The sequence below is a fragment of the Pan paniscus genome, chromosome 19 (assembly GCF_029289425.2).
Source record: "Pan paniscus chromosome 19, NHGRI_mPanPan1-v2.0_pri, whole genome shotgun sequence".
NCBI classification, from domain to species: domain Eukaryota; kingdom Metazoa; phylum Chordata; class Mammalia; order Primates; family Hominidae; genus Pan; species Pan paniscus.
In genome coordinates this window covers 61,914,239-61,939,016 of record NC_073268.2, presented here as the reverse complement: position 1 = coordinate 61,939,016, position 24,778 = coordinate 61,914,239, and the positions used below count along the sequence as shown (strand labels likewise).

General features: G+C 41.8%; 1 protein-coding gene across 1 annotated transcript in view; it reads left to right on the top strand.

The window, feature by feature from the left end:
* DNAH9 (dynein axonemal heavy chain 9) overlaps positions 1-24,778 on the top strand; it is a 380,960-nt gene that overhangs the window by 207,372 nt on the left and 148,810 nt on the right. The window contains exons 44-48 of the mRNA XM_003818106.6: positions 1,416-1,578; positions 3,938-4,061; positions 16,977-17,119; positions 17,495-17,656; positions 17,858-18,091. Of these exons, the coding sequence (XP_003818154.4) occupies positions 1,416-1,578; positions 3,938-4,061; positions 16,977-17,119; positions 17,495-17,656; positions 17,858-18,091 (826 nt within the window). The remainder of the gene's footprint in view (positions 1-1,415; positions 1,579-3,937; positions 4,062-16,976; positions 17,120-17,494; positions 17,657-17,857; positions 18,092-24,778) is intronic.

Here is a 24,778-nt window from a genome sequence, read left to right as displayed (position 1 = left end):
GAACTTATCCTGAGGATATAATCAGGGATATAAACTTAAAAAATATATACAGTGTTATTTATAAATGGAAAATGTTGGAAGCAACATACATATCCAAGAGCAGGCTATTACAGACAGGCAATTTATTCTTTCCTTATTACCAACACAATGTTGGTATTCTACACAATACCATTCTACCATCAAAAGTCTGGTTTAGCTGAATTTTTAATGGCTTAGGGAAACAATCACAGTATATTGCTAAATGAAAAAAAAGTTTTCAAAAGACTGTGTTCAGTATACAACATGAACTCAATTTTTAAAATACACATAACAGAAATATATTGACTTTTCAGGTACAACCAATGTATGTACAAACATATATACTTATAAAAATGCAGACGGACACTAGAAAAAAGTCTAGAAGGACCTATAATTCACGTCAGTAGTGTTTATTGCTAAATAGTAGAACTGTGGATTTTTTTCTGTATTGTACGCATTTTATACAATGCAGAGCCATTGTTTTAAAGATGAGAAAAGGAGAAAATCAGGGTTCTTTTTATAAAGGGTGTAGCACCTTGCATAAGGTATATGCATACTGCCGAGAGGGGTTAGACACACGATTGGAAGCGGATCCTGGAGGAGAGGCTGATGGAGGGTGGCCTTTGAGGAAGGGCTGGAGGGCAGGAAGAGTGGTTTCCTCTTAAGAGGATGAGGTCTGGAATAGTCTTCCATTGCAAGGAAGGGGGCAAGGAGAGAGGAATATGGGCACTGAGAACGGTGAGCAGTAAGGCTGTGAAGGGAGGAATCCAGAAGCCAGGGATGCAGCTGTCTTACCTATTGATAATAAGAACCCACAAACCTTCATTACAGGGTCATCGACGCCCAGGAAGGATTGAAGAAGGGAGACAGAAGAGTTCTGTCCGGGCTCCCTGTTTCTCTCCTGCTGACTTTGGTTTGGCTTCTCTTCTTTCCTAAGAGGAACCAACTTCTGCTCCTGCCTTGTCCTCCAGCCTTTCCTAAATTTTTTAAATTGTGTGTTTTCAACTGTTTCGCTTTTTCCGTCCCCTCTTCTTGCCCAAAAGAATTGAAGTGGGAGGTGTGGCAGGGTCAGGTATGGTGCGGAGAAGAGCAAAAGCAATCCTGAGTCCCTTCCCTATCGCATCACTCATCCCCTGCAATCCTGCTCCCTTCCATGGGCTCCCCCAGGCTGTCCCTAGTTCACTAGAGGCTGTGGCTTAAGGCAAAGCAATGGCAGCTTCAGTCAGCTCGGGCAAGAAGGTGAGGCCAGGTTTAGGGACAATCTAATAAACGTTTCCCACAGCTCAGCCTGTGACGTGCCTCCAAGGAAGGCCCCTGCTCCCACTCAAGCCTTTATACATGTTTCTGACTGCAGAAAGTCTGATCAAAGCAACATGTGCCTGCTTCCTTCTCTTTAGCTGCCATATCAATCGCATCTTGGAGTCCCCGCGGGGAAATGCTCTGCTGGTTGGTGTAGGTGGGAGCGGCAAGCAGAGCCTGACAAGGCTGGCAGCTTTCATCAGCTCCATGGATGTCTTCCAGATCACACTGCGCAAAGGCTACCAGATCCAAGACTTCAAGGTAAAAGGTCAGGCAGCTGCAGGGAGGAGGCTCAGCTTCCCTCCAACCAGCCACAGTTCCATCATCCTTCACTCGTTCTCCAGTTCCCCTGTCTGGAGCCTCCCCTTCAATGTCTGTCCATTTCTGTCTTAGGTTCTGGGCTGGTGATGTGAATGACTTTTCTCATTAGACTCAGCCTGAGAACAGTGGCATTTCCAAAGTCTGCCTTTGGGAGACCTCAGGCGTCCTAGTTACGTCTGTGGGGCCTCCACTCTTGCTCAAATCAGAAGCACATCTGTATCAAATTCAGCACACAGCTCACTGGCAGTGGGAGCAGACAGATGGAATTCTGAAGGTCTGCTTGAGTTTCCTAAGAAATTCAGATTTTAAAAGACGGGTCAGTAACCACTGGCCTCTGGGACCTTCAGTGACATATCCTGGTTTCAGACAGCCAGCACTTGGAGGCTGGATGAGTACTCTGGAAAGTAAAGAAAGACACTATATACAACCTTCAGAGGTCATTGTGTCCAGTCCCCTTTGTTTTATCCATGGCCACAACAGTCTTGGTAGGAAGTCACGGTGTAACTTCTATCAGGAGGCTGCTCTTGCTCTTCCTGGAAGAACTCCAGCCAGCACTGAGCTAGTCCTACCCACTTGCCCTCATAATCTCTCAGCCAGTGACAGAAGAGGGAGGTGCTCATTTCTGCTCTAAAACCACAGCCCAGCCTCTCGACGACTGGCTGAATCTAAGGTCATACATCAAATTCGTATTAGGTCTTTCTTTAGTGCTTCCAAAAAAGACATGATAGTGTGATAGGAATTACACATTTACAGAATGAGCTGAGACTGTGGGTCTCAACTCTTACTCTATATGGGAATCGCTGGGGATCTAGAAAGAATACTGATGCCTGTGTCCCACTCCCCAATATTCTGGTTTAACTAGTCTGGGGAATGGCCTGGGCATCACGATTTTTCAAAGCATCCCCAAGATGATTCCAATGAGAACTGAGAAACACTGTCTTAGATCACTTAGAGGATGCGGTGAGAACCATTGATCTAAAACAAAAATCAGTATATTTAAAGGGGAGCTATTTGGACACTAAGGTAGCTCTGTGGTAAAGAAATGAGTGGAGTTGTTAGAAATAGCTGTGAGTAATGTGAGAGAGAGAGAAAGGCAACATCAAGAACTGATGGCTGAGCTTGGGGAGGGTGATACACCAAAGGAACTGAGATTGATCAAGCTGGATAAGTTCAGAACTTGGCATCCTAGCCCAAAATGTCATCCATCTGCAGTTTTCAATGGATATAATTTCCTACAGGTGATTGCATTTGTGTATGTGTGTGTGTTGCCCCAGTATATTTTTTTCAACATAAGTGTTTTGCTGGAGCTAGTCATAAGAACACAAGAGGCCGGGCACAGTGGCTCATGCCTGTAATCCCAGCACTTTGGGAGGCTGAGGGGAGTGGATCACGAGGTCAGGAGATCGAAACCATCCTGGCTAACATGGTGAAACCCCATCTCTACAACAAAAATACAAAAAATTAGCCGGGCGTTGTGGCACGCACCTGTAGACGCAGCTACTTGGGAGGCTGAGGCAGGAGAATCCCTTGAACCCAAGAGGCGGAGCTTGCAGTGAGCCGAGATGGTGCCACTGCACTCCAGCCTGGGTGACAGAGTGAGAATCCATCTCAAAAAATAAAAAATAAAAACTACAAGACCCTGCTAGCATAAGATATATTCATCCGCCATGCTGGTAGCCCCAAGTACCTCACTCTCAGTCAAGACCAAGAGCAATGGCTTGCCTTCAGGAGCAGGTCATTCAGTTGTTTGAGTCTTACATATAAGTAAGACATAAGACATACTTACTTATATGTAAGTAAGTCTTCCATATATGTAAGTAAGTCTTATAAGTATGTAAGTCTTACATATAAGTATGTAAGTCTTACATGTAAGACTTGCATATAAGTAAGACACTTGTATGAGTCTTATATATGTGTAAGACAGATAAATGGGGGACCACCTTTGGGCTTTGGAAAGCTGTAACCTCTTTGCACAAAGCAGGAGCTCCAGAAGCTTTACCCTAAAGCCTAATTTCTAAATCAGTGTAAGAGAGGTACAGGAGCTAGCATGGTTGTATGAATTAGAGGCCATTGCTATGTAATTTCTCTTGCCCACCTTTATTGGCACCAAAGCCTGGGAATGAGGCATAGTCTCCTGCCTGTCAGTGCAAGATAACCCTCCCCCAGCTTCCCATTGTCACCTTACTTTAATTCCCATTCAAGCAGTGAAGAAAACGGTTCCATTTCTAAAGAATGGGTTGGAGTTCTCTTTCAAGGAGGCCTTCTTTTCAGAGATTTCTGATATTGACCATTCCTACAGATGGACCTGGCCAGCCTGTGTCTGAAAGCTGGAGTGAAGAATCTCAACACAGTGTTTCTCATGACTGATGCCCAAGTGGCTGATGAGAGGTTCCTTGTGCTCATCAATGATCTTTTGGCATCTGGTAAGAGATTCCTTGCACTTGGTGTCACTGATAAATTCCCCCTGGAATCAGAGTTATACAAAGGTGAAGATTTCGTCCAGGGTGGGAAGAGTAAGGTCATAGTAATGAGGAAGAAAACTGACACAGCCAAGGACTGGTTCATTGAGGTCCTTCTCAGCATTGATGCTGGGCCTACTATCCTGGCTCTTTCATTCTTATTTCATTGCAAAACAGACAGTAATCGTGGAGCTCTCTTAGTGGGACTAGACCTGATGATGGGAAGAAGAGAGGGTTAAGAGCTTGGTGATGTGCTGTGGAGAGAAGGTGCTATTCCCTCTCTGTATCCAAATCAAAGAGAAACTAGAATGTGTGTAGTACTTGAGGAAGCTCAGGCATTGGCAGGAAGATACACAAAAAGAGAGCATGAGCATGCACGCATAAAACTTACACAGTAGGGCAAGATGAGGTTACCAATGTAATTAACTAGTGATTTACAACCTCATGAGAGCAAAGCGGAAGTTCCACATAGTTTTCCTTGGTCCCCAAAAAACTTGACAGAGAGTGTGAAGTGGCCTGTGATGCTGTCTGTGCAAGATAGGACTTCAATGGAAAGCTCAATGCTTGCTATTGCTATTTTATTGTCCTTCTTTATTTAGGAATTCAGTACGTATACCAACAATCCCCCACAAAGTGAAAACTCACGCCTATAATCCCAGCACTTTGGGAGGCCAAGGTGGGTGGCTCACCTGAGGTCAGTAGTTCAAGACTAGCCTGGCCAGAATGGTGAAACGCCATCTCTACTAAAAATACAAAAATTAGCTGTGTGTGGTGGTGCGCACCTGTAGTCCCAGCTACTTGGGAGGCTGAGGCAGGAGAATCGCTTGAACCTGGAAGGCGGAGCTGAGATCACGCCACCGCACTCCAGCCTGGGCGACAGAGCGAGACTCCATCTCAATTTAAAAGAAAAAGAAAAAAGGAAAAGGTTATAAAACGAGATAAAGAGGCAGGGAGAAGAGATCAGTATGCTGGATCCCATCCTCTGACCTACTCTCTTGATGTAAGTTGGGTCTGTCTCCCCAGCTCTCTTATCCAGGGCAGTGGCAGCTCTACCGTAATTACTTTACGAACTCTCATGCCCCCAACCAGAGATATGGAGGCCATAGGTAACTGACAGTGGAACCTGGTGGTCACATCCCTGCTGTTGACCCAGCATTCAGCTGACTCTTCCTCCTTTCAGTCTCATCACTCCAACCTCAGCTGTCCATCACCCCAGAGTAGGTATGACCTGGTTTATCTGTCTTACCCATCATTGCTTTTTATATTTCCTTCCTCGTCTCTACCTAGAACGAAGTCTTTCATATTTGGAGAAATCCCAATAATCTGGCAATAAGCATCTTCCGTCAAAGGTATATTGTTCCTGGACACTGTTACAGATACGCTCTGTCCTGCTCAGAACCAATATCTCCAATGCTCTTCTGATGCAAGCGCGAGACTGAGACCGCAAAAGGCCCGTAATCCCAGCTACTTGGGAGGCTGAGGCAGGAGAATCACTTGAACCAGGGAGATACAGGTTGCAGTGAGCTGAGATCATGCCACTGCACTCCAGTCTGGGTGACTGAGCGAGACTCTGTCTCAAAAAAAAAAAAAAAAAAAAAAAAAAAATATATATATATATATATATATATACACACATATATACATACATACACACATACATCCAAGAATATAAGACAATATAATTCATAAATTATGCATTTATATAAATATGTGCATGTTTATATTAAAGAAAGAATATGCTTTCTTGGCTCTTAAACCAAATGCAGCATCTACAAAACCACCTCTTCATCTCAATTGAGAAAACAGTCAGTGTACAAATGTTCCTGAACAAAATTTCTGCCTCCAGACTTCCAGCATCTCAAAAGCCTTCTCTCTCTCCACACTCCATTCCCTGGCTCTGATTAAATACTGTTTAGTTTATAAGGTCCAAGGACCATGGTCACAAGTACCTTTCTCCATAGTCTATCTAGTATATATAGATATAGTAGTATATAGTCTATCTACTATATATTGTAAGTAATATATTTTACGATAGTTCCTGACAACCTCCAGGAAGTTCCTGGCTTTGGAATCATTGTCTGCTTCATATTTTGTGGCATTGCACCCCATGCCATCATGCTGTCATTTTCATGAAGAGCCACTGGTCCCTGGTCCAGAGCATGTACTAGCAGGCATTGTGAGCAACCTTTGGCTTCTTTCAGGTGAGATCGATGTCCCAGGTTTCCTCACTGTGCTGGCTGCTAGTGTTGCACTGATACCACCCTCATTCCCTTCCCTCCCTGCCCTGTTCAAGTTAGCTTTATATCAGAGAGTTTGCCTGCCAACTCTTACACCTTTTCTTCTCCAATGCCACAATTTTTTCCTTTCTTAAATGCAATCTCTTTAACATCTCATCACCTTCTGCAATAGTGTTTAATCTACAACATAGCCTCATCTTTTATTATTCTACTAAATAATGAGAGAAGGATCCAACTTCCCTCCTACCCCAAAGCTACCCTAAAGCCTAATTTCTAAATCAGTCTGAGAGAATACAGCTTTAGAGATGTCGGGCATGTTGCCAGCCTCACACCATTGTATTTCAATTGGCTCTAATCCAGCCAGGTCACCTTTTCCTAAAATAACATCTGAGACACAGAGTTGTCACATTTTCACCAATTGAAATTTTATTCCTCAATTAAGTATTGATAATTTTTCATTTAGAACGCAACTTTTTTTCAAGTGCAAACGAATTTCTAAAGCCCTCCCAGTGAAAATGCAATCAGCCGGCTCCAAAGTCATGGAGTTTTAGGCCCCATTTTAAGGCTTCTATATATTCTTTAAGAAAAAAAAAAAGGTAAAATTTGTGTATACATATTCAAGTGGAGATACAGTTAAGATGAACACTTTTGTCTTCTAACCCACCCCCTTTTTTTCTTAACCATTTCAACAGGGAGAATTAGAGTATATCTTGGTTCTAATTTTCCCTATCAAATAAGTAATTTCTGGCCAGAAAGTAACCGACTGCCAGTTCAGCCAAAGCTGCAGGGATGACGCAGAACCTCATTGTCTCCCAACTTTTTCAACTTTGTGGGGTTATGCAATGACTCCACCCTTGGATAACATAGTAGGGACTAGGAAACCATAACTTAGACAACCTTGCAATTCACTCATCCCTCTGTAGTTATGTACAAGTCCTACGAGGTTGGATATAAAGGTATAGTGAATGCAGTTCTCTCCCAAAAACATCTCCCTTGGAAAACCAATGATCTCATGCCCTGGGCTGAGTTTCCTCTCACACTTCTTTATCTCACCATTGCATTTCTTGTTTTCCTGACACGATTTCTAAAATCAAACCATGATAGTAATTTGGCTTATGAATCCCACTTCTGACACGAACTATAGCATTTCAGAACCCATCTTTATGCCAGTTGTATCTCAGATGGATTATAGATGGACATGAAGAAATCTTACACACAAAGCAAAAATATTAAATTAGGTTCCTGGTTTAATTAGCAAAAGATACATAACTGTATAAGAACTAGAGTGGCTCCCCAGGGTAAGAGCAGATGAACCACATATTTGAGTCACTTCCCTTGGCTGCTGGGGTCCTTGATAGGGGTCATGCAACTGCTGGTGAAACTGTGCATGAAATGTGAGTCCTTGCTGGATCTGAAAGGTTCATTACTTGCTATGTTCTTATTGACCTGCTATAATAATTCCTGAGGAATGTGCACTGATCATCAAACCCAGGCATTTAAGGAATTCTTACAAAACTTGTTCTCTTTTTGACCTTCACTTAAACTCAACTTCAGCAAGTCCCCACTCTAATTTAGAGGGAAAAAAAATCAGAATTATTCCCTGGCTTTCCAGGAAAACACCTCTTCCTCCAGCTTTCCAGCCTTCCAGAAGGCCCATTTTACTCTGGTGCCCCTGCCAGTTAGCACTAACCAGCTAAGAAAACCTAGTCAGCTCCAAGTGTGATGTTTCTTCCGCCCCTAGCTATGACAGATTTTGTATTTTATTTTATTTTGGAATCCTATGTTAGGATTTTCCTTTTGCTTTCCAAAAGGCTGAATTGTTTTATTCAAAATTATAATTCATTTTCCTGTCCCAGGCTAGATGACTTTCTATGTATTCATATATTCAATAATCATTTACTAAGTGTGCATGCTCAGTCACTAGGTACTGTGCTCAAAGATGAATAACATGTAACCTCTGTGCAGTCTCATGGAAGAGTTTATAACCAATGGGGTCCCTCTCTTCTAAAGTCATATTCTTCTTTATCTCTAAACCAAACTGTTCTTTTTATATATCTGTGGGCCAAATCTCCTCTTAGGATCTAGAACATAAAAAGATCCACCTCATATTCTAGGTGCTTTAGGATTAGAGCTAGGGTTGACATGTTAGTGTTCAACACACATCCTATGAGAATGCAGAGCCCGGAAGTGTTTATAACAGACTTGGCATTGGATTGTTCTCCTCTGGTGGCCGTCTGGAACTGGACTTCCTGAGGAGCCATCTATGCTGTTAAATAAATTGAATTCTGGCCCAGTTTCCCTAGAAAGAAAAAAAAACAACAATAAAGTTGGGGCAAAAAAGCAACCATCAAGCATGCACTGATCCTCTAAGACATACTTAGTGGACTCATTAGATCTGCTCACCGGCTGTGCCCTCAAACCACAGACAGTGGAACTTTAAACCAGGACCGGTTTGGTTCTCCAGCTGCAAAACAGAAACTCCCAAAGAGCAATGCAAAAAGAAGCATGAGCAATCAGACTTTTCTTTTCCTTTTGTGGTAATAAACTGGTTTTTTTTTTTCTTGTGGAACTGAAGTCCTATACAAGTTACTCAAGAGACTTTGTGTTCTGGGGATTCCCTACATTGCTAACCTCTCCCTTACTACCTATGTCCAAGAGATAATCTATTGCCACCAATTTTCCCCTTATCTATTTCTGAATCCGTATCTTCTCTATCCTCACTACCACTGGTTTTGCCTTCTTTTGCCTTGACAAATGCTAACACTCCTTAACTTATCTCTCTACTTCCCATGCTATCCCCACTCCAATCCATTCTCCTCACTCCTTGCAAAAGGGTCTATCTCAACTATAATTCCTGGCCAGGAGCAGTGGCTTACACCTGTAATCCCAGCACTTTGGGAGGCCAAGACGGGTGGGTCACTTGAGCCCCAGAGTTCAAGGCCAACCTGGGCAACACGGCAAAACCTTATCTCTATGAAAAGTACAAAGAGTATCGGGGCTTGATGGAGCGCACCTCAGGTCCCAGCAACTCGGGAGGCTAAGGTGGGAAGATCGCTTGTGCCCAGGAGCTTGAGGCTGCAATGAGTTGTGATTGTGCCATTGCAATCCAGCCTGGGTGACAGAGCAAGACCATGTCTCCAAAAAAAGAAAAAAGAAAACAAACAAACAAAAACACTGTAATTTTTTTATTAGTTCCCAACTGGTTGCAGAATGAACTCCAAGCTTCTTTGTCCTGTTTCCTTCCTTCCTTGCTAGTCTCACTTCCCATCTTGTGATCTAGTGATTCCTAATTCCTTAAGGTAACACACTGTGCTACTTGCTGACATCCGAAATTGCTTATGCTGTTCCTTTTGAACCTCATGCCCTTCTTTGTCTGGATTAACTTCTACCCACAGTAGAAGACTTACCTTAGGCGTTCCCTCTCTAGAAAATCTAGAGACAGATCCACTGTCACTCTTAGGAATGAGTTTCCCCATATTCCTACAGCACTCGATAGCTGCACGTACCACCACTGTATTGAAACGAGATCGTAAATTTATGAAAGGGAGAGACCATTGTGTTTGCTGTTGATTAATTTACGTTATTAAACAATCCAGAAATACAAAAAAAAGAAGGATTAAATGGCTAATTCTCAGTTTAGGAAATACAGCAACACTGATATATACCTATTACTCTGTGCAGAGTCTTGTTTTTCATCGTTTATACAGTCAGCTCTTAATACATCTCCCAGCCCATAATTGACATTTAGGAGGTACTTCTTTAAGTAAAGTAAGTAACAGCATGAGAATGACGTGCCATTAAATACTACTATTGGACATGTGCTTTGGAAAGTTTTCCAGCAGTGAAGACAAAGGGACAGAGTACTGAAATAGCCACCACACTCACTTGCTTTTTCTCCTTTAAGAATAGGGAATTTTTTTTTTTAAACTATCAGGTCTAGATAGGGTCAAAGTCCTTACACCAGTGTGAAGTTGAGAATCTAGCCCTTAGCTTCACCCTTTTTATCACCAAAGTCCAACTAACTAAACCACGTTAAATTATCAGGATCTCCTTCCTGAAAAGCAGCTGTGGCCTTTAAGGAGTCCCATACTAACATACAGAAGATGGCAGAAGATGGTGAATAGTCTGGCTTCCAAACTATTAGAATATTTCAATACTATTTCTAACTCCAAGTACTGCATGAAGCCTGAAAGTACTTGGAGTTACAAATAGTGTTTCCCAACTTTCGGTGAAACCTTGTATCTACTACAAATACAAAAAATTAGCCGGGTGTGGTGGCAGGCACCTGTAGTCCCAGCTACTCTGGAGGCTGAGGCAGGAGAATGGCGTGAACCCAGGAAGCGGAGCTTGCAGTGAGCTGAGATCGCGCCACTGCATTCCAGCCTGGGCGACAGAGCGAGCCGTCTCAAAAAAAATAAAAATAAAAATAAATAATGTTTCCGAACTTTAGGTCTCAGGAGGAAACTTCTCAAATATTTAAATAGCCTCTCCCCCTGTTCACATCACAAAATCACATCTGGCAGTTCAGTTTCCTGCTTCCAGCATGACTACCTACATCACAAAACAAGTGACGAGAATATTGTCAAGAAGGAATTATAGGAACAAATGTGAAAATGCAAATTTTGTTCCCTATTCAGAGGTGTTTATCTCCAGATATTCCATCCAATGGTCTTCTTCTTAAAGGTTCTAGGGATCTTGGATCTTGTGACAAATACCACCATCATTTGAGCACGGAAAATGTCTCTAAGTGGCCCAGGTGCTTTCAACGTCTTGGAATTAAGAGTATTAATAAACCAGGGTCATCAAGTTTTTTCTATAAAGTGTCAGGAAGTGAACATTTTAGGCTTTGCAGATCATACAGTCTCTGTCACAAATACTCAGCTCTGTCCTTGTAGGGCAAAAATAGCCATAGATAATACCTAATGATCATGGCTATGGCCAATTAAATCTTATTTATGAACAATAAAATTTGAACTTCACATAATTTCCACATTCCATTAAATATTATTATTTAAACTTTCAACACATGCTAAATATTTTATTTTCTTAGCGGTTTTCCTTCACTCCTATTTTTATCAGAAGAGGCTGAAATGAGTCATTCTATTAGTAAGATCTTGATTTTGACAAATTATAGTACAGGAATTTTATATGCATGTCATTAACTATCTCAAAGAATAGAAATTAAATAAGTTGGTACAATTAAGAGAAAACAGCAAATGATCACTTTCATGATAATTCATTTTTTTATTTCAACCTTTTAAATGATAAAAGCTAATTAGTATGAAACTCTTAGTAGACTCCTAATTGGTTTAGTGCTATCAAACCATGAAGTCCATAATTTGCTGGAAAGTTGGCATGAGTTTCCTCCAGATACAGTAGTTCAAGAAAGTGCAGCAGCTTCAATGACTGATACAATCACAATTACTCACACTCTGATTATTACTGATCATTTGCCAGACCACTCACTTTGAGGACCTCACCAAAGTCCATAAGAAAGTGGGATGGGCCGGGCGTGGTGGCTCACGCCTATAATCCCAGCACTTTGGGAGGCCGAGGCAGGCGGATCACAAGGTCAGGAGATCGAGACCATCCTGGCTAATATGGTGAAACCCCGTCTGTACTAAAAATACAAAAATTAGCTGGGCATGGTGGTGTGCACCTGTAGTCCCAGCTACTTGGGAGGCTGACGCAGGAGAATCGCTTGAACCTGGGAGGCAGAGGTTGCAGTGAGCCAAGATCATGCCACTGCACTCCAGCCTGGTGACAGAGCAAGACTCCGTATTTAAAAAAAAAAGAAGAGAAAAGAAAGTGGGATATAAGATGGCCCGAATGACTTCTTTCATCGCTAACATTCCTATGATGCTAACATTTCTGTCAGTTACAGAAGAAGGTAAAAGCATGTGTGAACAGCTTTTAAAAAAATTTTACAAAAGCATCCTGTTGGTGAAAAACAACTTTAAAGAAGAGCTTGTATATGATTCCAGTCCCAGATAACTTCAACAGCTACCTAAAGACTTGTTCTAGAAATGGGAAAATTTTGTTTTTCTGATACCCATTGCTTTTCTGGAGTGAACCACATTCACCTTTACATCATATCCATTGTTTTCAACTTTTTAGCTATAGTGTTTTGTTCATTCTTACCTCCCTCAGTCTCATCTTTTTCATTGAGAAAACTGATGTCATTTAGTTTAGGCCTCACAGCTACTTTATACATCATAGTCTGTCTCCATTATTATTATTATTATTATTATTATTATTATTATTATTTGCAGTTTTCTCTTTTCCTCCATTATTACCATTCCTCCTTTCCAAGGTCAACTTTTCATCTGAGCTAGGAGCCCGCCCCTAGTTCCTAATTCAGAATTTTATTCTGTTCCATCTTTTCTTTCAATTTCTGACTCTCCCTCTTCTCTGATTTCAAACATAGCCCATTATCTCCATCCTGAACGTTTTTTAATTAACTTTCTTTGACTTGAAGTGACAGCCAAGCAATAATCCTAGAACCTTCCCCAGACAAAATTCTCAAAAGAATAAAATTTATGGTTTTCACATTTTCCCTTTGTGCTTTTCTATATTTCCTTGTGAAACAATTTGGACATGACTAAAAGCAATAAAACAAACACTTGTGTAATTATGAATAATGATGCAAAATGGAAAATGTTGTTGTGCATCTGCAAGGGTTTCTTTCCAACAGGTGCCCAATACCTAGATTACTAGTTTGTCTAATGTGTACATTTTGGCTTTACCAAAAAGTGCCAGATTGCTCTCCATAGTACTCATACAGTTTGTCTCTGGCCAGTAGTGCATGAACACCTGTTTCTGTCTAACCTTACCAATATTTGGCTTAGCTGACGTATTAATTTTTGCCAGTGAGAATGAAATTAAATCCTATTATTTTCTTTTCCCTTTTCACTGGTGACACTGAGCATCTTTTCAAGTGTTTATTGGCTCTTACTGCTTCTCTTCTTTTTTTTTTTTTTGTATTTTTGTGTTTTTTTGTTTTGTTTTGTTTTGTTTTTTGAGACGGAGTTTCGCTCTTGTTGCCCAAGCTGGAGTGCAATGGCGTGATCTTGGCTCACTGCAACCTCCGCCTCCTGGGTTCAAGTGATTCTCCTGCTTCAGCCTCCTGAGTAGCTGGGATTACAGGCAAGTGCCACCATGCCCGGCTAATTTTTTGTATTTTTAGTATAGACGAGTTTTCTCCATGTTGGTCAGGCTGGTCTCGAACTCCCGACCTCAGGTGATCCACCCGCCTCGGCCTCCCAAAGTGCTGGGATTACAGGCGTAAGCCACCGTGCCTGGTCTTCCTGCTTCTCTTCTATGTGTTGCCTATTTATACAGTTTGCACTCTGGATCTTGTGCTTTTTGTCTTTTTCTTATGAATTTCAGACATTCTTTACATATTAGATTGTTTGTTCATTATATGGACTGTAAATATCTTTTGGAAGTCTGTATCTGACTTTTGTTGTGCCAATTTAGTTTTAATATTGTAATAGTCCTTTTTTCTGTGCTTTTTGTACTCTGTTTCACAAATGTTGTTTTATCGCAATGCCATAAAAATAATTGCCTGGGTTTTATTTTTTAATTATCATTGTTTTACTTTTCATATGTATGTCTTTATTTGCCTGAAAATTATTTTTATATAGTGATCTAATTATATTTTTTATCAATATTGAATTATCTTAACATAACTTATTAATTAGTCCAGGCCTTGTCTGCCTCCTGATTTTTTTTTTTTTTTTTTTATTTTGAGACAAAGTCTTGCTCTGAAGCGCAGGCTGGAGTGCAGTGGCACAATCTCGGCTCACTGCAACCTCCACCTCCTGGGTTCAAGCGATTCTTCTGTCTCAGCCTTCTGAATAGCTGAGACTACAGGTGCACACCACCATGCCCAGCTAATTTTTGTATTTTTAGTAGAGATGGGGTTTCACCATATTGGCCAAGCAGGTCTCGAACTCCTGACCTCGTGATCCGCCTGCCTTGGCCTCCCAAAGTCCCTGCCTCCTGATTTTTAATATCAATTTCCTGTTTATTTCTGGATCCATTTCTAGGTGTTTTACTCATTGTTCTATTTATTCACCCCAGTGTCAATTTCACATTGTTTTAACTAAGATAGCTTCATAAGGAGACTTGATTTCCGGTGGAACAAATCACTCTTTCTGGTTCTTTCTCAACATTGCCATTTTTCATTCTTTGCTTTTCCATAAAAATTTTAGGAAATATTTGTCAGAATTAAGAAAGAAACCCATTTGATTTCTTATTGAAACTGCATTTTTGGGAAAGCGGTGATACCTCATCATCCCTCCATGAACTCAATATTTCTCTTCCTGTATTTATGGTTTCATTTATTCCTTTCAATAGTATGCTATAGTTTTCACATGAAGATCTGGCACATCCCTTTATATATTTATTACTTACCTGCTTTATGAGGGAGTTTTTGGTGTTTTAATTGATAACTTTTCTATTAACAATTTGTTTTTGCTGGAGTACGGAATGTGATTTAATTTCCAGTATTAATTTTCTATCCAACAAGCTTGTTGTCAAATGCTCTTATGAGTTCTGGTTGTTTACGTGAATATTCTCTTAGATTTTCTACGTAGAAAATTAGGTTTTGAACAATAATAGTTTTATTACACCCTTAACTATCCTTAAACATTTTATTTTTTTCTTAATTTTTTGCACTGTTTGGGGCCTCCTATATAATGATAACTAGAAAACACAATAGCAATCTTTTTTGTCATATTCTTGATTTGAAAGAGAATATTTTAGTATTTTACTATTAGGTATGTTTGCTGTGGGTTTGGGGGTGATATCTATTATTAAAGAGAAATCTCATTTATTCCTAGTTTGCTAACAGTCTTTAGAAACCTTATGCATCCATTTCAATGTCATATTGTTTTACTTCATTAATCAATTAATGTAGTAAATTATTTTCATAGTTTTTTTTCTAGTATTTATCCTTGCATTTCCGGGACAGGGTTTACACTTGGTCATCATATACTAATTTATACATATTTAGTTGGGATTTTTAAAATTGTTATTCATCAGGGAGATTGAGCATTTAATTTTACTTTCACATATTGTCTCATTAATACAGTGTTTTCATTTAACTTTCAGATTTTTGCCAATGTGATAAAAAAAAATAAGGTGTAGTTTTAATATACATTTTCATTAAGAGTAAGATTGACTGTCCTTGTTCATTAACCTCATTTCTACAAACAAAAAGTAACTAAGCATAGTTTTGATATACATTTCTGTTCTTATGAGTGAGGTGAAGCATCTATTAATATATTCAACAGAAATTTTTATTTCCTTCACCATGTACTTTCTTTTCCTATCCTTCACCCCATCTATCTATTGAATTATTGATTTTTTTCTTTATTTGTAGAGAATTTCTTTACATACTAAGATTAACCACTTTACTATAATCTGAGTTAACATATTTTCTTAGTTTGTTCTTTGTATTTTGCTATCATTGCTATACTTTGCCTGTGATATTTTCATCATGAAATATTTTTATTTTTATGCAGTCAAATTTGTCAATTTTATGAACTCATGAAATTTATTTTTCTTTTAACATAGGTTGATTCAGATAGAGTTAGAAAATCCTTCCCCACTCAGAGATTATTTCCCCTATTTTTTCTCTTATTTTCCTGCGTTTTTTATAGTTAAATCATTGATTCAGTTGGCATTTACTTTAGTGTGCTGTATAAGATCAAGATCTGGCCAGGCGCAGTGGCTCATGCCTATAATCCCAGCACATTGGGAGGCCGAGGCAGGTGGATCACCTGAGGTCGGGAGTTCGAGACCAAGCCTGACTAACATGGTGAAATTCTATCTCTACTAAAAATACAAAAAAAATTAGCTGGGCATGGTGGCGCATGCCTGTAATCCCAGCTACTCAGGAGGCTGAGGCAGGAGAATCACTTGAACCTGCGAGGTGGAGGTTGCAGTGAGCCAAGATCACACCACTGCACTCCAGTCTGGGCAACAGGAGCAAAACTCTATCTCAAAAAAAAAAAAAAAAAAGTCAACATCTAGCCATAATTTTTTCAGATCCCAGTTTTCCTAATGCAGTACCATATATTGAAGTTAATCTTTTCCCGGTTGATTTAAGGCGTCCTGCTTATCATATACTAAATTCCATGAAGCCATTCTGCTTTCTCCCCTTTTTCTCTCATAAACAGTGATAGCTTGCTCTTGTTAAATATATGGACCTATCTGTATGTTTGTTATGGCCCTTTTTGCCGGGGGTCTTATAGCTATTTTGGATCCTATTAGCCATGTTTCCTGCTAAATATTAAACTCCTGGAGGGCACAATACAAAAACGGCAAAAAATACAGTAGATAGGAAACAAATGCTTTGAGCAAAAGAAAAAAAGACTGTTGAAGGCTCTTGTGTTACCAACTGTCTACCCCAGGACAAGAGGGTACCCTACACTCTGTTCCAATCATTAACATACTCGTTCTTCTGCCCTGGGTTTGGAGTAGACATGGTGTCTGTCCAGCTTCACCAGCAAGAGAGTTGGTACATGGCCTAAAAACCACTGACCTGTGTCCTAAGGTAGGATAACTTCCCATGTCTGATTGCATCCTTTAACGAGATGCCAAGGCTGCCTATCTGTGCTCCATTTTTTCCCAGGGGAGATCCCAGATCTCTACTCTGATGATGAAGTTGAAAACATCATAAGCAATGTGAGGAATGAAGTCAAGAGCCAGGGTCTGGTTGACAACAGAGAGAACTGTTGGAAGTTCTTTATAGATCGGATCCGGCGACAGCTGAAGGTAAAGAGCATTTACTGACAGGGGCAGGCAGAGACCCGAGATGATTCATGGGAGCTTCCACTGATATTTCGGGCACAACTGTCCTTATTGATTGTCTAGAGTAGGTGGTGAGTGTGCGGCACCCTTCTCAGCCTGAGCACAGTTGCCAGGACACCCTTCTCATCTGCTTTAAGGGCAGCAGCATCCCTTGTGGATCACGCAGTCCCAGCATTTTTGATCTCTTGGCTGGTGAGGCTGGCTAGCATTTACAGATATTGTCTCTGTTGGATGTGCTTCCCAATCTTCTGGGAGCTAGAGAACGCAAGGCCATATCTGCGTCTCCGTGACTATTTCTCTGATGCCTTCCTGGTTCTCCCCACCCTTCTGACTTCTCAGGTGACTCTCTGTTTCTCCCCTGTGGGGAACAAGCTAAGAGTCCGCAGCAGGAAGTTCCCAGCCATTGTGAACTGCACAGCCATCCACTGGTTCCACGAGTGGCCTCAGCAAGCACTGGAGTCTGTCAGCCTCCGCTTCTTGCAGAACACAGAGGGCATTGAGGTGAGAGAGAAAAGGAGACACTCCTAAAAGTCCTTCCCAGATGAGGGTACAATGAATTCCCTGTCCAGGATGTTAGGGTTAAAGATCAAGCTGGAAGCATGAGTTTCCACATGGTGGAGGAATGGCTGGGGTGAGGGGTGAGCAGTTGCCTCCAATCTTCAACACAAGATAATCTTTTCATTTGTTGCTCTTTGGTTTTAGCCCACAGTAAAGCAGTCGATTAGCAAATTCATGGCCTTTGTCCACACAAGTGTCAACCAAACATCCCAGTCTTATCTGAGCAATGAACAGCGCTACAACTATACAACTCCCAAGTCCTTTCTGGAGTTCATCAGACTCTACCAGAGCTTGTTGCACAGGCACAGAAAAGAGCTCAAGTGCAAGACAGAGCGGTTAGAGAACGGGCTGCTGAAGCTGCATAGCACCTCTGCCCAGGTGAGCAATGTCCCGCTCCTTCCACCTGCAGGGGACTTGGAGGGAGCTGAAGCAGCCCTTTCCAGTGAACTGGAGGGATCACAATCAAGATCTGAAAAATATGTATGGTTTTCCAGAGACTCCCATGTCATCAGTATCTATTATGTTCTCATGTGTTGCTTTCATCCCTTTGGCTTTTTTCTCTACATTGTAGGAGAGCTTTTCAAGTTTATCCTTGTCCGTAGTAACAGTATCCTCACCATCAGAAACAGTACCAAAAGTTCAGGCTGAGTTCCCCAGCAGAAGTGCGTATGCCCCGCTCAGGTCTGATCCATCCGCTCTCATTGATGCTGGAATCCCCTGAAGCACCTCTTCCCTCTTCCTCTTTGCAATTTCTTCGTTTTCCTCTCCAATTCACTTCCCTTCCATCCTCAAAACCAAAAGAAATGAATGGTGAAAGGAAATGGGGAATGGCTGCAGGGTTATAATATTTTTGTTTGTTTTGTCTTACTCTGTTATTTGTCAAAGAGCCATTGGAACCTCAATTTTTCAAAAAGCCCTCTCATTTCATGCATCTCTAAGTAGTCATCTATCTCTATCTGAGTAGTTGGCCATGGAAAGAAGGCCCCTGTCGGCCGGGCACGGTGGCTCACGCCTGTAATCCCAGCACTGTGGGAGGCCAAGGCTGGTGGATCACGAGGCCAGGAGATCGAGACCATCCTGGCCAACATGGTGAAACCCCATCTCTACTAAAAATACAAAAATTAGCTGGGCATGGTGGCGGGTGCCTGTAGTCCCAGCCACTCAGGAGGCTGAGGCAGGAAAATCACTTGAACCCAGGTGGCGGAGATTGCAGTGAGCCGAGATTGCGCCACTGCCCTCCAGCCTGGGTGATAGAGTGAGACTCCATCTCAAAAAAAAAAAAAGAAAGAAAAAAAGAAAGAAAGAAATCCCCTGTCATCCTGTCCTTGTTATGTTTTTCTGTTTACTTCTCCAAATGGAACAGGTTTATTTCAGTCAATTTGCTCATCTTCCCTTGGGAGTTGGGGCCAACTCTTGCAGCTGCTTCGCCTCTGCTCACGCCCATCAAATACTGCCTCTTTGATGACCCCTTTCTATTTTCTCTTCTCCAGCAGCGGAGCCAGCCTCTCATTAAGGTGGTGAAATTTCATGAATTTGCACAATTAAACTAAAATTGTGATCCACCTAATTCTTGGACATCATGTGTTCCTGTAGTTATCTGAGCCTTTCATTTTGCCTTTGGAATTGTTCTATTGAACTTTCTCCTTTTGACTTGTCCTTTTGCCCCTCTTCAATTTCTTGATTCAGAAGTATTAAATGTACCTAAAGGATTTAAGTTCATTTAGTGGGATGCAGTGAGCCCTCGCAATGTATACACATAGATTTTCTTCTGCTCAGGAAGTGGTCCTTCTGTGATATGATTTCACTCGTCAGATCTGGTCTCTCCTCTGGGAGCAATAGTCAGTTGGATGGGGTCCCCGTGCCCCGTATCTATTATGTTCTCATGTGTTGCTTTCATCCCGTTGGCTTTTTTCTCTACATTGTAGGAGAGCTTTTCAAGTTTACCCTCACCAATACTAATTTAATAGTGTGTAATATTGCTTCTTCTTCTTAGGTTTGCAATAAAGACTTTAATTATGCCATTGAATTTTTAATTTCCTAACAACTCTTTCACATTTTATCCTTTTCTTTTTTCGATGCATCCTATTATTATTTTATTTTGGCCTGTTTTTCTGCTACAGTTTCACAGAAACTGTCCTACTGATAATTCCAAACAGGTTCCTCCATGTTTTTTCTAGGTCTGGTAATGGATCGTTTTCAGTACTGTCTTCTCCTTCTCCTCCTCCTTCTCCTCTTCCTCCTCCTCCTCCCCCTCCTTCTTCTTTTTCCATGCTATTCCATTCTTTGCTCTGTGGTTTTATATAGACCTTTTTTTTTTTCTTTATTTACCTTCAGGCAACATGAGATCACTTCAAACTCAACGTTTGCCAACAAATGGCATGTGCAAATTATCTGTGATACCCCTGTCTTTCCCTTTGTATGATGACGAAAACCTCTTCTTAGGATTCCAGTTCAGGGCATCGTAAGATACACAGATCCCAGTCTAGGTCCTAGGAGTTTATCTTTGCTATAGAAAGGTAACATCTTTTCTCCTGATCACCTTCAGTTTGTTTCAATCTCTGAATCTGTAGCAAACAGCATAGAATACAATCTCAGAATGCAGTACTACCAGATTTTTAAAAACATCTTCCACTTCCCCATTGTGCTTCCTCTCCTCACCGCCTACCATGCCCTCACAACATTTTCCACCAGCCCTGTTCTCCCTCCTATCTATTTATCCTCTGGGAATTGCTGGCCCATCTGTTTGAAGAATGGTTGCCAGGAAGTAAGGGATAGGAAAAATACTTTGATCCTCTCATGGAGCAGAACCCAGTATTCTATTTTATACAGAGCGGGTCTTTGAGCAGAGACTGAAGAAAGCACGGTTTCTGTGTTACTGTTGTAGGTGATCTCTATTTAACAAGGAGATGCCTGGCTATACCATTAGGTGACTGCAGCTCTAGCTGCACATAGTGGAGAATCCTCCCAAGTCCTGATCTTGCCAGGAGCCAGCACAGGTTCTTGTCTTTGCCACACAAAAGAATTTGAAAGCAAGACCAAAGTGATAGTACGGAAGATTTATGCACACACTCAAGAGAGGAATGCAGGCATGCTAAAAAGAACAAGCCACGCCCATTGTGGTCAGAGCTCACATACTATATGGAAAAGCATAATGAAAGCACAAAATATTCTATAATGAGGGAAGAGGTTTTCTAGGAAATAGGTAGGCAATTCCCAGAATCAGGATTTTCTTGACTAAATATGGTTAATCTGGAACTATCATGGTGTCAGGTGCATGATGGGAGTGGGAGGGTTCCCCATGGAAATTTTATGGTAATAGGACATAATGAAGCCAAGGATTGACAGCTGGTCAGGTTTTTGGCCATCTTGGATTTAACCAGTTTCAGCTGGTTTCTTCTTTGTTACATTCTTATCTGTGCCTAAAGAAGGATGTGTGCAATCTGTCTTTATTGTTAAGCCTGTTGTAACAGTTGCTTCCTACTAGGGGGTGGGTCCTTGTGCTAACCTGTTTGGCCTCGTTTGCATTGCTTTTAGTCACCTGCAAGTAATCAAGCCGATTCCCTGCTAACTGCCTGCCTCATTGGCATCAGATTCAGTATCGGAGACCATCACCAATGACCTTCTTAGGTTATATTCTCTACTTCAATGAATGATGCTTCTGCTATCCAATTCCCTAGGCCGGAAGCTGGGTGGGTAATTTTAGACTCTTCCCTTTCCTCAGTTCCCACATTTAAAAATTACTAAGTTCTGTATGTTTTCTTTTTCTTTTTCTTGGTTTTTTTTTTTTTTTTTTTTTTTTTGAGGCGGAGTCTTGCTCTGTCCCACAGGCTGGAGTGCAGTGGCGCGATCTCCGCTCACTGCAACCTCTGCCTCCCAGGTTCACACCATTCTCCTGCCTCACTCCCAAGTAGCTGGGACTACAGGTGCCTGCCACCATGCCCAGCTAATTTTTTTTTTTGTATGTTTAGTGGAGACAGGGTTTCACCATGTTAGCCAGGATGGTCTTGATCTCCTGACCTCATGATCCGCCCGCCTCGACGTCCCAAAGTGCTGGGATTACAAGTGTGAGCCACTGCGCCCGGCCAGTTCTGAATGTTTTCTAAATATCTCTCAATTCTGTCCTCTTGTTGAGTCCCTACTTTCTTTCTTTTTTTTTTTTTTTTTTTTTGAGACAGAGTCTGGCTGTGTCGCCCAGGCTGGAGTACAGTGGTGCAATCTTGGCTCACTGCAACCTCCACCTCCCGGGTTCAAGTGATTCTCCTGCCTCAGCCTCCTTCCTGAGTAGCTGGGACTACAGGCACCCGCCACCATGCCCAGCTAATTTTTGTATTTTTAGTAGAGATGGGGTTTCACCCTGTTGGCCAGGATTGTCTCAATCTCTTAACCTCAAGTGATCCACCCGTCTTGGCCTCCCAAAGTGTTGGGATTACAGGCTGAGCCACCATGCCCAGCCGAGTCCCTACTTTCAACATCTTGATTTAGACACTTCTTACCTGGATGATTTCAACAAACTGAACTCTCAATCCAGCATCATCCACTACCTCTTGCATCACCCACTATGTGAGGCCATTCTTGCATTGCTATAAAATACCCGAGGCTGGGTAATTTATAAAGAAAAGAGGTTTAATGGGTCACAGTTCTGCTGGCTGTACAGGAAGCATTGCACTGGCATCTGCATGGCTTCTGGGAAAGCCTCAGGGAGCTTTTACTGATAGGGGAAGGCGAAGGAGGACCAAGTATCTCACATGGTGAGAATGAGAGTAAGACCAAGAGTTGGGGAGGAGGTGCCACACACCTTTAAATGACCAAGTCTCACAAGAACTCACTAACTCTCACAAGTGCAGTACCAAGGGGATGGTGCTAAACCATTCATGAGACATATACCTCTATGTTTCAGTCACCTCCCGCCAGGCCCCACCTCCAACATTTGACAATTTGACATGAAATTTCTCAGGGATGTATATTCAAACTATATTACCCACACAGGCCAAAGTCCTTGGGATCATCCTTGGTTCTTTTTTTTTTTCCTTGAGATGGAGCTTCACTCTCTCACCCAGGCTGGTGTGCAATGGCACAATCTCGGCTCACCGCAACCTCCGCCTCCCAGGCTCAAGCGATTCTCCTGCCTCAGCCTCCCAAGTAGCTGGGATTACAGGCATGCGCTACCACACCCGGCTAATTTTTGTATTTTTAGTAGAGATGGGGTTTCATCATATTGGTCAGGCTGGTCTCAAACTCCTGACCTCAGGTGATCCACATCCTTGGTTCTTTTTACTCTCCTCTTACTCTCACACCTACACCCAAACCATGAGAAGATCACTATTGGCTGTGACTTCAAAATACACCCAGAATCCCACCACATCTCACTCCTTTCAAAGCGCTACTGCTGAGTCACGGATATCTTTTACCTTCATAGCCACAAGACCCTTCTAACTAGTTTATTTGCTTCTACTCTTGCCCCTCTGTAGTCTATTCTCAGCTGAGCAGCCAGAGTGGTCAATTTAGAACATAAATCAGAGGCTGGGTGCGGTGGCTCACACCTGTAATCCCAGCACTTTGGGAGTCCGAGGCGGGTGGATCATCTGAGGTCAGGAGTTCAAGACCAACCTGGCCAACATGGTGAAACCTTGTCTCCACAAAAATATAAAAAATAGCCAGGCATGGTGGCATGCGCCTGTAATCCCAGCTACTCGGGAGGCTTAAGCAGGAGAATTGCTCGAACCTGGGAGGTGGAGGTTGCAGTGAGCCCAGATCGCGCCATTGCACTCCAGCCTGGGCAACAAGAGTGAAACTCCGTCTCAAAAAAAAAAAAAATAATAATGCCCGAACAGAGTGGGCACTCATTAAATATTTGTTGAATGAATAAATTACTGAATGAATAACATTCTGTTTCCCAGACTGTATGCTGGTAGCACACTAGACCAGCACTACCCTTGCATATTTCTGCATCCTTTTCTTCCTCGGTTCTACCACACTGTACCCTAGAGTCCAACAGTACTCTTGCAGCGCTCCCAAAACTCTACAACTGGTTCACATCTCTGTATCTTTACATGTACCCCCACCTTGTCGTCACTTCCAAGACCTGAACAATTTGTTCCCCACTGCTCCAGAAGCCCTTTCTAAACTCTGAGCAGTTATGCATTCCCTTCTCTCTGGTTCCATCCTTGAATTATGTCTCCACTCCTGAATATATCAAGCTATACTGCTATTAATCCTTCAAGGGCAGGGACCAGGATTCATTTTTCTTTTAGCATCAGGAACTGACACATGGCAAGCACTCTACAAATGGGTGAATAAATGGATAGGTGAATAGATGAAGGGTGGAGAGGCAAATTAACACTGAACAATCCCAACATCACCTGCGAGCTCGGTGGGGGTGGAGGATAATTCTCGGCAATACTGTGCCCATGGTATTCATTCCATAAACACTTGGCAATGGTTATAATAATGATTCTTCTAGTAAAAATGGTATCTATGGTTCTTAACTCTGTAATAAACTCTTAATCTGCAGTTGTTCAGTATAAAAAGACTGAAGTATACCATCAAAATAGTGATATAAGGCTAAGGACTTGAGTTATTTTGTATTGGTATCCTACCGCTTGATTATGAGAGGTTTTGATGCTAGTAATCTGGCAGGAGGAGGCTAAATGAACGTTATAGCCTTAGCTCAGATAAAAGACAAATCTATTTAGCAATGATAATTGTGTTAGAAGTAGGAATGATAATTGTAGTAATGACGAAAATTAACAATTATATTGTAAAGTTCACAAACTTATTTATTTACTTACTTATTTGCTTATTTATTTATTTATTTTTGAGACTGAGTCTCACTCTGTCACCCAGGCTGGAGTGCAGTGGCCTGATCTTGGCTCACTGCAACCTCTGCCTCCCAGGTTCAAACGATTCTCATGCCTCAGCCTCTGAAGTAGCTGGAACTACAGGCGCGTGCCACCATGCCCAGCTAATTTTTGTATTTTTAGTAGAGATGGGGGTCTCGCCATGCCGGCCAGGCTGGTCTCAAACTCTTGGCCTCAGGTGATCCTCCCACCTGGGCCTTCCAAAATG